This window comes from Oncorhynchus masou, chromosome 30 (genome assembly GCF_036934945.1).
Source record: "Oncorhynchus masou masou isolate Uvic2021 chromosome 30, UVic_Omas_1.1, whole genome shotgun sequence".
Classification (NCBI taxonomy): domain Eukaryota; kingdom Metazoa; phylum Chordata; class Actinopteri; order Salmoniformes; family Salmonidae; genus Oncorhynchus; species Oncorhynchus masou.
In genome coordinates, this window is record NC_088241.1 from 3,604,316 (window position 1) to 3,616,815 (window position 12,500).

Sequence of the window (12,500 nt, forward strand, 5' to 3'; positions counted from 1 at the left end):
CCTTAATAGAAATTAACAATGACCCCCTCCAAACACACACACCCTTACTTAATAGAAATTAACAATGCCCCCCTCCAAACACACACACACTTAATAGAAATTAACAATGACCCCCTCCAAATACACACACTTAATAGAAATTAACAATGACCCCCCCGCCAAACACACACACCCTTAATAGAAATTAACAATACCCCCCCTCCAATCACACACACCCTTAATAGAAATTAACAATGACCCCCTCCAAAACACACACACCCTTACTTAATAGAAATTAACAATGCCCCCCCCAAACACACACACACTTAATAGAAATTAACAATGACCCCCCCTCCAAACACACACACCCTTAATAGAAATTAACAATGACCCCCCCCCCCCAAACACACACAACCTTAATAGAAATTAACAATGCCCCCACCCTCCAAACACACACACCCTTAATAGAAATTAACAATGACCCCCCCTCCAAACACACACACTCTTAATAGAAATTAACAATGACCCCCCTCCAAACACACACACTCTTAATAGAAATTAACAATGACCCCCCTCCAAACACACACACCCTCATTAGAAATTAACAATGCCCCCCCTCCAAACACACACACACACACACACTTAATAGAAATGAACAATGACCCCCCTCCAAACACACACACCCTTAATAGAAATGACCAATGACCCCCCCCCCCCAAACACACATACTCTTAATGGAAATAAACAATGACCCCCCCCAAACACACACACCCTTAAAAGAAAGTAACAATGACCACCCAAACACCCCCTTCCAAACACACACACCCTTAATAGAAATTAACAATGCCCCCTCCAAACACACATACTTAATAGAAATTAACAACCCCCCTCCAAACACACACACCCATAATTAATAGAAATTAACAATGACCCCCCCTCCAAACAAACACACCCTTAATAGAAATTAACAATGACCCCCTCCAAACTCACACACCTTCATAGAAATTAACAATGACCTCCCCCTCCAAACACACACACACTTAATAGAAATTAACAATGACCCTCCCCCTCCAAACACACACACACTTAATAGAAATTAACAATGACCCCCCCCCCTCCAAATACACACACTTAATAGAAATTAACAATGACCCCCCCGCCAAACACACACACCCTTAATAGAAATTAACAATACCCCCCCCTCCAATCACACACACCCTTAATAGAAATTAACAATGACCCCCCTCCAAACACACACACCCTTACTTAATAGAAATTAACAATGCCCCCCCTCCAAACACACACACACTTAATAGAAATTAACAATGACCCCCTCCAAATACACACACTTAATAGAAATTAACAATGACCCCCCCCGCCAAACACACACACCCTTAATAGAAATTAACAATACCCCCCCTCCAATCACACACACCCTTAATAGAAATTAACAATGACCCCCTCCAAAACACACACACCCTTACTTAATAGAAATTAACAATGCCCCCCCTCCAAACACACACACACTTAATAGAAATTAACAATGACCCCCCCCCCGCCAAACACACACACCCTTAATAGAAATTAACAATACCCCCCCCCTCCAATCACACACACCCTTAATAGAAATTAACAATGACCCCCCCAACACACACACTCTTAATTCATAGAAATTAACAATGACCCCCCTCCAAACACACACACTCTTGTTAGAAATTAACAATGACCCCCCCCTCCAAACACACACACTCTTAATAGAAATTAACAATGACCCCCCCTCCAAACACACACACAGGGCCATCTTAAAGATGGGCTTATTGTTGCAGCTCTAAAGGGGATTCTCCAAACTTGAGATGGTCTTCCTCTCAGCAGGCTTGAATCAGTAGGGTTACCACTCCATTATACTGACTGGAGAAACGGCTAAGCTCCTACATAACACCCCAGGTCAGAAAAATGTGTGTGTGTGTGTGTGTGTGTGTGTGTGTGTGTGTGTGTGTGTGTGTGTGTGTGTGTGTGTGTGTGTGTGTGTGTGTGTGTGTGTGTGTGTGTGTGTGTGTGTGTGTGTGTGTGTGACTGTATACTAGGCTAGAGGTATGCCAGGGTTAGACAGGTATTAAGATAACACCCATCATCTGAACTAGAGTGACTTGGGGTCATGGCTTAAAGGCTAAGGGTCAAGACACCTGCTAACAGGGGGGGGGGGGGGAGAGGGAGAGAGAGAGAGGGGGGGGGGGAGATTAGGGAGTATTTATAAGGACATGGAGGATGTCTTTATACCCATCCCTCTAATAATGTAGGAGCTGTTGACTTTTCCCAGAAAATCCCCATGTTTAACCTACAGATTGGACCACATTCCATATTTTCCCATTTAAGGTGAGGGAGGGCTGGGACAGAGAGATAAACAGAGAGATCAGGAACGACAGTGATCCAAAAACCAACCAAGCTCACGACTGAGTACACACACGCGCACGTGTGTACGCACGTGCACAGACACGAGAGGATTAGAGAGTGTGAGCGAGAGAGAGCGAAACAGACAGAAAGACTGAAAGAGAGAAAGAATATACTCTCCCCTTCCCCCATCCTCTCCCAGAAGACACTGTTTGGTATACAGCACCAGTCAAAAGTCTGGACACACCTACTCATTCAAGGGCTTTTCTTTATTTGTACTATTTTCAACATTGTAGAATAATAGTGAAGATATCAAAACTATAAAATAACACATATGGAATCATGTAGTTACCAAAACAGTGTTAAACAAATCAAAATATATTTAATATTTTAGTAGCCACCCTTTGCCTTGATGACAGCTTTGCACACTCTTGGCATTCTCACAACCAGCTTCACCAACAGCCTTGAAGGAGTTCCCACATATGCTGAGCACTTGTTGCTGCTTTTCCTTCACTCTGCGATCCAACTCATCCCAAACCATCTATATTGGGTTGAGGTCGGATGATTGTGAGGTCATCTGATGCAGCTTTCTCTCACTCTCCTTCTTGGTCAAATAGCCCTTACACAGCCTGGAGGTGAGTTGGGTCATTGTCCTGTTGAAAAACAAATGATAGTCCCACTAAGCACAAACCAGATGGGATGGCGTATCGCTGCAGAATGCTGTGGTAGCCATGCTGGTTAAGTGTGCTTTGAATTCTAAATAAATCACAGAGAGTGTCAACAGCAAAGCACCCCCACACCATCACATACACATACAGAGATCATACGTTCACCTACTCTTTGTCTCGCAAAGACAAGGCGGTTGGAACCAAAAATCTCAAATTTGGACTCCATACCAAAGGACAGATTTCCAACTGTATAATGTACATTGCTCATGTTCCTTGGCCCAAGCAAGTCTCTTCTAATTATTGGTGTCCTTTAGTAGTAGTTTCTTTGCAGAAATTTGACCATGAAGGCCTGATTCACACAGTCTCCTCTGAACAGTTGATGTTGAGATGTGTCTGTTACTTGAAATCTGTGAAGCATTTATTTGGGCTGCAATTTCTGAGGCTGGTAACTCTAATGAACTTATTCTCTGCAGCAGAAGTAACTCTGGGTATTCCTTTCCTGTGTGGGTCCTCATGAGAGACAGTTTCATCATAGCACTTGATGGTTTTTGTGACTGCACTTGAAGAAACTTTCAAAGTTCTTGAAATTTTCTGGATTAACTGACCTTCATGTCTTAAAGTAATGATGGACTGTCGTTTCTCTTTGCTTATTTGAGCTGATCTTGCCATAATATGGACTTGGGTCTTTTACCAAATAGGAGTATCTTCTATATACCATCCCTACCTTGTCACAACAAAACTGATTGGCTCAAACACATTAAGAAGAAATAAATCCACAAATGAACTTTTAACAAGGGACAACGGTTAATTGAAATGTATTCCAGGTGGCTACCTCATGAAGCTGATTGAGAGAATGCCAAGAGTGTGCAAAGCTGTCATCAAGGCAAAGGGTGTCTACTTTGAAGAAACTCAAATATAAAATATATTTTGATTTGTTTAACACTTTTTTGGTTAATACATGATTCCATTTGTGTTATTTCATAGTTTTACTGTCTTCGCTATTCTTCTAAAATGTAGAAAATTGTAAAATAAAGAAAAACCCTTGAATGAGTAGATGTGTCCAAACTTTTGACTGGTAGTGTATGTGATCAGGAGACGGTGATAAGTGACAGTGTTTCCATGGTGACCCATCATCAGACACATGCTAAACAGACAGCCTACTCTACTGTTGAAGTGTTTACATCAATAATAGTGCTACCACATCAGCATTACTATCAATGTAGACCAGCATTACTATCAACCTAGACCAGCATTACTATCAACCGAGACCAGCATTATTATCAACCTAAACCAGCATTACTATCAACCTACACCAGCATTACTATCAACCTACACCAGCATTACTATCAACCTAAACCAGCAGTACTATCAACCTAGACCAGCATTACTATCAACCTACACCAGCATTACTATCAACCTAGACCAGCATGACTATCAACCTAGACCAGCATTACTATCAACCTACACCAGCATTACTATCAACCTAGACCAGCATTACTATCAACCTACACCAGCATTACTATCAACCTAGACCAACATGACTATCAACCTAGACCAGCATTACTATCAACCTAGACCAACATGACTATCAACCTAGACCAGCATTACTATCAACCTAGACCAGCATTACTATCAACCTAGACCAGCATTACTATCAACCTACACCAGCATTACTATCAACCTACACCAGCATTACTATCAACCTAGACCAGCAGTACTATCAACCTACACCAGCATTACTATCAACCTACACCAGCATTACTATCAACCTAAACCAGCATTACTATCAACCTACACCAACATTACTATCAACCTACACCAGCATTACTATCAACCTAGACCAACATTACTATCAACCTACACCAACATGACTATCAACCTAGACCAGCATTACTATCAACCTAGACCAGCATTACTATCAACCTAGACCAGCATTACTATCAACCGAGACCAGCATACTATCAACCTACAACAGCATTACTATCAACCTACACCAGCATTACTATCAACCTACACCAGCATTACTATCAACCTAAACCAGCATTACTATCAACCTAGACCAGCATTACTATCAATCTAAACCAGCTTTACTATCAACCTACACCAACATTACTATCAACCTAAACCAGCATTACTATCAACCTAGACCAGCATTACTATCAACCTAGACCAGCATTACTATCAACCTAAACCAGCATTACTATAAACCTAGACCAGCATTACTATCAACCTAGACCAGCATTATTATCAACCTAGACCAGCATTACTATCAACCTAAACCAGCATTACTATCAACCTAGACCAGCATTACTATAAACCTAGACCAGCATTACTATCAATCTAAACCAGCTTTACTATCAACCTACACCAGCATTACTATCAACCTAGACCAGAATAACTATCAACCTAAACCAGAATAACTATCAACCTAAACCAGCATTACTATCAACCTAGACCAGCATTACTATCAATCTAAACCAGCTTTACTATCAACCTAGACCAACATTACTATCAACCTAGACCAGCATTATTATCAACCTAGACCAGCATTATTATCAACCTAAACAGCCTTACTATCAACCTACACCAGCATTACTATCAACCTAGACCAGCATTACTATAAACCTACACCAGCATTACTATCAACCTAGACCAGCATTACTATCAACCTACACCAGCATTACTATCAACCTAGACCAGCAGTACTATCAACCTACACCAGCATTACTATCAACCTATACCAGCATTACTATCAACCGAGACCAGCATTACTATCAACCTAAACCAGCATTACTATCAACCTACACCAACATTACTATCAACCTACACCAGCATTACTATCAACCTAGACCAGCATTACTATCAACCTACACCAGCATTACTATCAACCTACACCAGCATTACTATCAACCTGCACCAACATTACTATCAACCTAAACCAGCATTACTATCAACCTAGACCAGCATGACTATCAACCTACACCAACATTACTATCAACCTAAACCAGCATTACTATCAACCTAGACCAGCATTACTATCAACCTACACCCACATTACTGTCAACCTAAACCAGCATTACTATCAACCTAGACCAGCATTACTATCAACCTACACCCACATTACTGTCAACCTAAACCAGCACACACACTTGATCTTTAAGTGGGTGTTTAAAATATTTTAAAGTGTGTGTCTTAATCTCCTGTACCTGTGTGTGTGTGTGTGTGTGTGTGTGTGTGTGTGTGTGTGTGTGTGTGTGTGTGTGTGTGTGTGTGTGTGTGTGTGTGTGTGTGTGTGTGTGTGTGTGTGTGTGTGTGTGTGTGTGTCTGCCAGTGAGTAGTCTAGCCCAAACACCTATTTGTGTCCAGAATTATTTCTACAGGTGGCTGGGTTCCCATTATTCGCCTACCTTTGTGCATGCCGGTGTATTTGTCCTTTATCACCGTCAGCTCGTAGATCTTCCCGAACTGTTCAAAGATCGGTTTGAGGTCCTTCTCCTCTAGATTCCGAGGAATCTGCCCCACGAACAGCTTGATCGCGTCGGCTTCCTTCATCGGGAGACAGCGGGGAGAACGACAGGCGCTCTGCGGGGTTCGAGGTGAGAAGAGCGCGGTGAGTGCGAGCAGAGTCGTGGTCCTCTGGAGAGGAGCGACCAGAGCTGGAGGGTGTTGGAGAAGAGAAGGAAAAGGAGATGGACATAAAAACAAGATATGTAAATGTGTTATTTTCTTTTTTAACAATATAGGATAATCATTGATTAATTGAATAAAATAAAATCAATATTTTTGGATGAATTCTCATATCTTTACAATATTAGCCTATTGACACAGACAATGGCACTTGCGCCTCTCATAAAAACAATTATGCAAATGCTGATCAGCCAATCAAAAAATATTTAAGACATTTAAATTGCAATAAAACAGAAATTACAATGAAATATCAATAAAAGTGATATATTACCTTTAGGACGTGAGAGTGTTCGGAGCCCCTGGGGAAAGGAAAATATATGGTTTAGACGGTAGATGAGCGCTGTAGAGCGGCTGTGAGCGGTTTCTTTGTTTGGCCAGCTGTAGGTTACATACACTCATTGGATGTCAACGTATGGGGGCTCATCTCTTTGTCCGCCCCGGCTCAACATACACACAAAACACACATAAAACACATGCGCACAAAAACACAACATGGAGCTTTGGTCTTAAAAATCCTACCGATTTCAAGAGATCCTTCACTCCACGTTGTAAAATAATCCCGAGAGTAATTTGAGATGATTTTGTTTATTTTAACCACGTTTTACCGTGGCGTTGTTGTATTCAGTGCGCGTCTACTGTTATCCTCCCTCCGGGAATAGTAGGCTCAATGCGATTCGTTCTCCGCTCTTTGTGCCAATCGCTCCCTCTCCCGGTTTCGAATCCGTAACAGATCAGTGGAGTTGCTGCTCCCGTTAAGGTCTCACGTCTTGGCAAGCGATCATCAGATCACATATCCCCAACCCGGTGACTTGGTGATCCGTTATTTGCTCTATCCTCTCGTCACGACTCTTGGCAAATCCGGTAAAGCCAGTCAGTCACTCTCTGAGTACTGCCCTGTCTGTTAGAATAGTCAAATTTCTGCAATAATTAGGCTACAAGGCTGTATTCTTAAAAACTATTTCTGCAGCAGCCAGCTATTGATAAATCCAGCAGTCCATTTATATAAACATAAGGGCTAACATATATTAAAATATACTTATTAATATCGAACGTTTCCCTCCCGCGCTACCCCTCTTTTCCCTCAGTGTATAGGCTACCGTAGCGTTTGACGTCGTCTACCGGTGTCTCCCTCTCTCTATCCTGCCCTCCCTCCCCCCTCTGCCTCGAGCGGTTGACAGGCTGTGACGTAAAAGGCAGGGACCGTCAAAAACTCTACTCCAACCTTAAAAAGAAAACCCATTTTATCTTTCGTAGACGTAGCCTACACCTTTTAGCCCTGAAAGTAGCATATAGGGAACACTGTGGAATATATATGGACAGCTATTTCAGTTATGAAAACCAGGATTAGTTGACAATTTGTATAAGCGTTTTCAAACAAGCTCTTTGACTATGTCTACGTTAGTGTCCAGTGTGTGAGTGCTCGTGGACGGTGCCTGAAGTTCTGGAACGCCGTGCTGCCTATTGTTCTGGCCGCGAGCTCTGGCCGTGGTGCTGAAGCCGGCCATACTACCAGCTGCGCGCGAGCGGCGTCATGACTACAGCTGCGCACACAACACACACAAGCCAGCCTTGAAGTTGCCCTAACCAGTTCTCTTCTGCGTGTTGAACAAACGCTAAATTCGTAATCATATCCATAATGTGCACAAATAGGCTAGCCTAATGTGCGAGAGAAAGGGGAGAGAGCGAAAATAGAGAAGAGGATAGGCCTATACTACAGACTACACTGATCTAACAGTATGGGTTAACCTACAATAATACACCGTCTATTCAGCCTAGTGAGGGAGGGATCCTCACCGCTCTGATACAGAAAGGCACAGCAGACCTCATCTGTCCATGGTCCTGAACCAAGATATTTACAACCTTCGTCAAACTATGAAGCTTTTTAACTCATCTTTATTGCTGGTGGGGTTCTCTTTGGTCTCTTTCCGGTGTGCGTTTTTTCTTCTTCTGCCACCCCCCTCGCGCTTGAGGAGAGGATTCAGAGAGTTCAGGGTAATTTACTCTGAAAGGTCACCATCTGCCTCCCACCACCTCATTACCCCCTCTCCCCGCCTACTGCCCCCCACCGTTATACATCGTCCGTTCACACACGCGGGGTCTATACCAGGAACAAGCCGCTGGACGGCACGCGCGGGCTACCACGGGGATCTACACGGTATCACTCACTGAGCGTAGCTGTGGGCAACGGCACGAGCATGCATGAATGAACTGATGCTCGGGCCTCTTTCATGGTGGTGTCAGAACTGGGGCTTTTCGGTTTCAATTCAATTCAATTCAAGGGCTTTATTGGCATGGGAAACATGTGTTAACATTGCCAAAGCAAGTGAGGTAGATAATATATAAAGTGAATATATAAAGTGAAATAAACAATAAAAATGAACAGTAAACATTACACATACAGTAGTTTCAAAACAATAAAGACATTACAAATGTCCTATTGGTTTCTCTGTCGTCTGTGGAGTAGGCCTAGGGCTAGAATAGGACAAAATGGCCCCCTATAGATCCTGATTTATGGTCAGGTTAGCATTTATACCCAGAATGGTGTTGTTTGTTTCGTAGAGGAAACGTTAGATCCTTTAAGTCATATTAAGCTTACTTGAGTTATAATCACAACACAACCTAGTCTATTCTGAACAAGGGAAGACAAGTTGGCTACAGCTTTACAAGCACACAATACCACCACCTGGCCACTGTTGAGGATATGAAGGTCTACTTAATTACAATGTACTGTAGGTCTCAGTGGACATCTAGGCCTGCTAATTGGGGGAAAGAAAAGTGCACAAAATAGAAAAAGGCTAACTATTTTCTGGTTTCAGTTTTTATTTCAGATTGAGTTTGTGATAGCATTTTCCACACACTCATTTGCCTTTTTCAAAATAATACAAAATCCATATACTTCTACGCAATTACTTCTGATCATAAACTCTGACACGGTAGCAACAAAGGGAATTTGCTACAGCTCCTCTTAAGAAAAAAAAATAAATTACATGTATTTTTTTATAATTGATAAATTACTATCCTTTTTTCCAGACTTTTTAATATAAAACTTTTTGTTTCTACTAAAAACGATTTAAAACATGAAAATGACATTCACAGATAGACTCATACAAGAATACACCCAGGGCTGCATACTCACACAAATAAACACAAATAGGCAACTTCACAGAGACAGGAAGACAAACACACACACAACACACACCATCTAAGGGTAGCAAAATATAATTTGTTCTTCTTAATATGATGACTGAAAAATATGAATACTTTTATATGAATATATGCATACAGTTAACATGTACAGTATGCCGAAAATTCAAATCATACCACAATATAGGATATATTTATGGATATGTATATTAAGTATATGTTCACACAGAAATATAGACATACAAATGTAATATTGACTGACAAATATACACATCGTTCACCTGTGGAGTGTGTGCGTGTGTGTGTGTGTGTCTGTATGCTGTAGACGTAACATACAGTAACATGTTACAACTATGTCAAGGCATAGGGGCAATATCTGTTAAAAAGAGCTTTGTTTAAGTCCAAGACAGAACCCTTTTAAACATTTTCAGTAAAAACACAAATTAGTCAGGGAGATGTTACTTGCTCCATTGGAAGTTAAAGGCCCAGTGCACTCAAAAGCGTGATTCTCCTGTGTTTTATATATCCTTCCACACTATGAGTTTGGAATAATACTGTGAAATTGTGAAAATGATGATAATGCCATTTTAGTGTAAGAGCTGTTTGAAAAGACCGCCTGAAATTTCTCCCTGTTTTGGTTGGATGAAGTTTTGGTCTGCATGGTGACATCACCAGTTAGTTAAGAGACCAAAAAGAAACCTCTCTGCCAATAACAGCTACAGTAGTTTTCAGTTTCCTAGCAAAATTCTTGATAGAGAAATTGCTCTTTGCTAAGAAGTTATTTTGTTTCTTTTTGACCATTTGAATTGAAAACAGTCACAGTAGGGTACTTAATTGTTACCCAGAAAGGATTTGATATTGAGATAAAAACAGCTGAATTGAACCTTTCAGACACAGCTTGCTCTTCAGCATATTGTGGCAAATGCATTTCTGAAAATGAATACATAAATGAATACAATGTTATTTCAATCCCTACCATTCTTGAACATATTGATGGGTCAGATGATACAGAAAATATACCACTACCTGAGACATTTGTATGTAGCAGAGGTGGTTGGGTCTAACCTTGGCTGAGGCCTGAACACTGGTATTAGCTCTCAGGGGTAATGCCTTGGCTTTAGCTCAGTAGGCTAACAGTCGTGCGGCCACAGGTTGGATACCTGGACAGTCACCAATAGACCATACAGTCGTTTCATTCTACCCCTGCTTGTTTTCAGATTGGGGGCGTTCTCAGGTTATGGACATCTCTCCACTAATGTCCTTTAAAAACAGGTCACTTGTACTAGGCCACCATTTTACATTTTGGTAAGTTTTCACCAAATGTTGATGATGCTGTATAAACACTGAGGAGACATTTAAAATATTTTTTTGGCATATAGAACACAAACATAGAAAACATACATCATAGACTTACACTTCTATTGGGTTATACCTTCTGGGTCCCATCTATCCATACTAGCATACTACATAGTATGCATGGACAATACGTCACCTCACACTAAGTAGTATGCAAGTTTGGCAACTGGGACAGAGCTCTGGACCCAGGTCCTGGGTGTACATACATCATCCACAGCATCTCTCAGCCATAGAAACAGAAAGAGTGGACATAGAAATCAGATATGTTCGATATTATGGAGCTCTGTACAATGTCATTGGCACATTTTTCGCATATGCAGATAACCCATCAAATGTAAGAAATGTAGTAAGTAACAAATTAACTCACATTCCAAAACATCCCTTCTATAACGGCTGTACATCTGGCCCAGAACACAATTCAATCCCCACTTTATGTGGTAATATATTCAACTCCATTTCTATGGTCTGATCATTTCTATGGTAACCTGCGCTTTGACTTCTAACCCCTTAAACCCTGACCCCTGGCTGATCTCGGCTGGAAGCCTGTTATTGGCTGGTCAGTGCCTCTTGGCCCGCTGAGCACTCTGGGTACATGAGGCACAGCAGGCAGTCTTGTAGTAGGAGTAGACACACAGTCTGGCCTGAACCACCATCACACAGTTATGACGCAGGTCCCTGCAGTTCTCATCTACAGAGAGAGTAGAGCAGAGGAGAGGAGAGGAGAGGAGAGGAGAGGAGAGGAGAGGAGAGGAGAGGAGAGGAGAGGAGAGGAAAGGAGAGGGGAGTAGAGCAGAGGAGAGGGAAGAGGAGGAGAGGAGAGGGAAGAGGAGGAGAGGAGAGGGAGGGAAGAGTGGAGGGGAGGAAGAGAGGGGAAGAGGGAAGAGGAGGGGAGGAAGAGAGGGAAGAGTAGAGGGGAGGAAGAGAGGGGGAGAGGGAAGAGGAGGAGAGGAGAGGGAAGAGTGGAGGGGAGGAAGAGAGGGGGAGAGGAAAGAGGAGGAGAGGGGGAGAGGGAAGAGGAAGAGAGGAGAGAGGGAAGAGTGGGGGGGGGGAGAGAGGGGGAGAGGGAAGAGGAGGAGAGAGGGAAGAGTGGAGGGGAGGAAGAGAGGGCGAGAGGGAAGGGGAGGAGAGGGGAGAGTGGAGGGGAGGAGAGGGAAGAGTGGAGGGGAGGAAGCGAGGGGGAGAGGGGAGAGTGGATGGGAGGAGAGGGAAGAGGAGGAGAGGGGAGAGTGGAGGGGAGGAAGAGAGGGAAGAGTGGAGGGGAGGAAGAGAGGGAAGCAG

General features: G+C 42.5%; 2 protein-coding genes across 5 annotated transcripts in view; both read right to left on the reverse strand.

Moving 5' to 3' along the window:
• The window catches only part of LOC135521821 (CUGBP Elav-like family member 3), a 66,249-nt gene extending 58,951 nt beyond the window's left edge, over positions 1 to 7,298 (reverse strand). For 2 of the 3 annotated variants that reach the window (XM_064947571.1, XM_064947569.1), the window contains exons 1-3: positions 7,242 to 7,298; positions 6,994 to 7,021; positions 6,443 to 6,691 (exon numbers count right to left, since the gene is read on the reverse strand). In XM_064947571.1, coding sequence (XP_064803643.1) covers positions 6,443 to 6,587 — 145 coding nt within the window. In that variant the 5' untranslated portion in view covers positions 6,588 to 6,691; positions 6,994 to 7,021; positions 7,242 to 7,298. Of the gene's footprint in view, positions 1 to 6,442; positions 6,692 to 6,993; positions 7,022 to 7,241 lie in introns of those variants that run through there. The other variant, XR_010452608.1, reaches the window with a different exon arrangement.
• Positions 7,299 to 9,525: 2,227 nt separating this feature from the next.
• Positions 9,526 to 12,500, reverse strand: part of LOC135521816 (ADAMTS-like protein 4) — a 112,916-nt gene continuing 109,941 nt past the window's right edge. For both annotated transcript variants that reach the window (XM_064947561.1, XM_064947560.1), the window contains exon 17: positions 9,526 to 11,910. In XM_064947561.1, the coding sequence (XP_064803633.1) occupies positions 11,780 to 11,910 (131 nt within the window). In that variant the 3' untranslated portion in view covers positions 9,526 to 11,779. The remainder of the gene's footprint in view (positions 11,911 to 12,500) is intronic.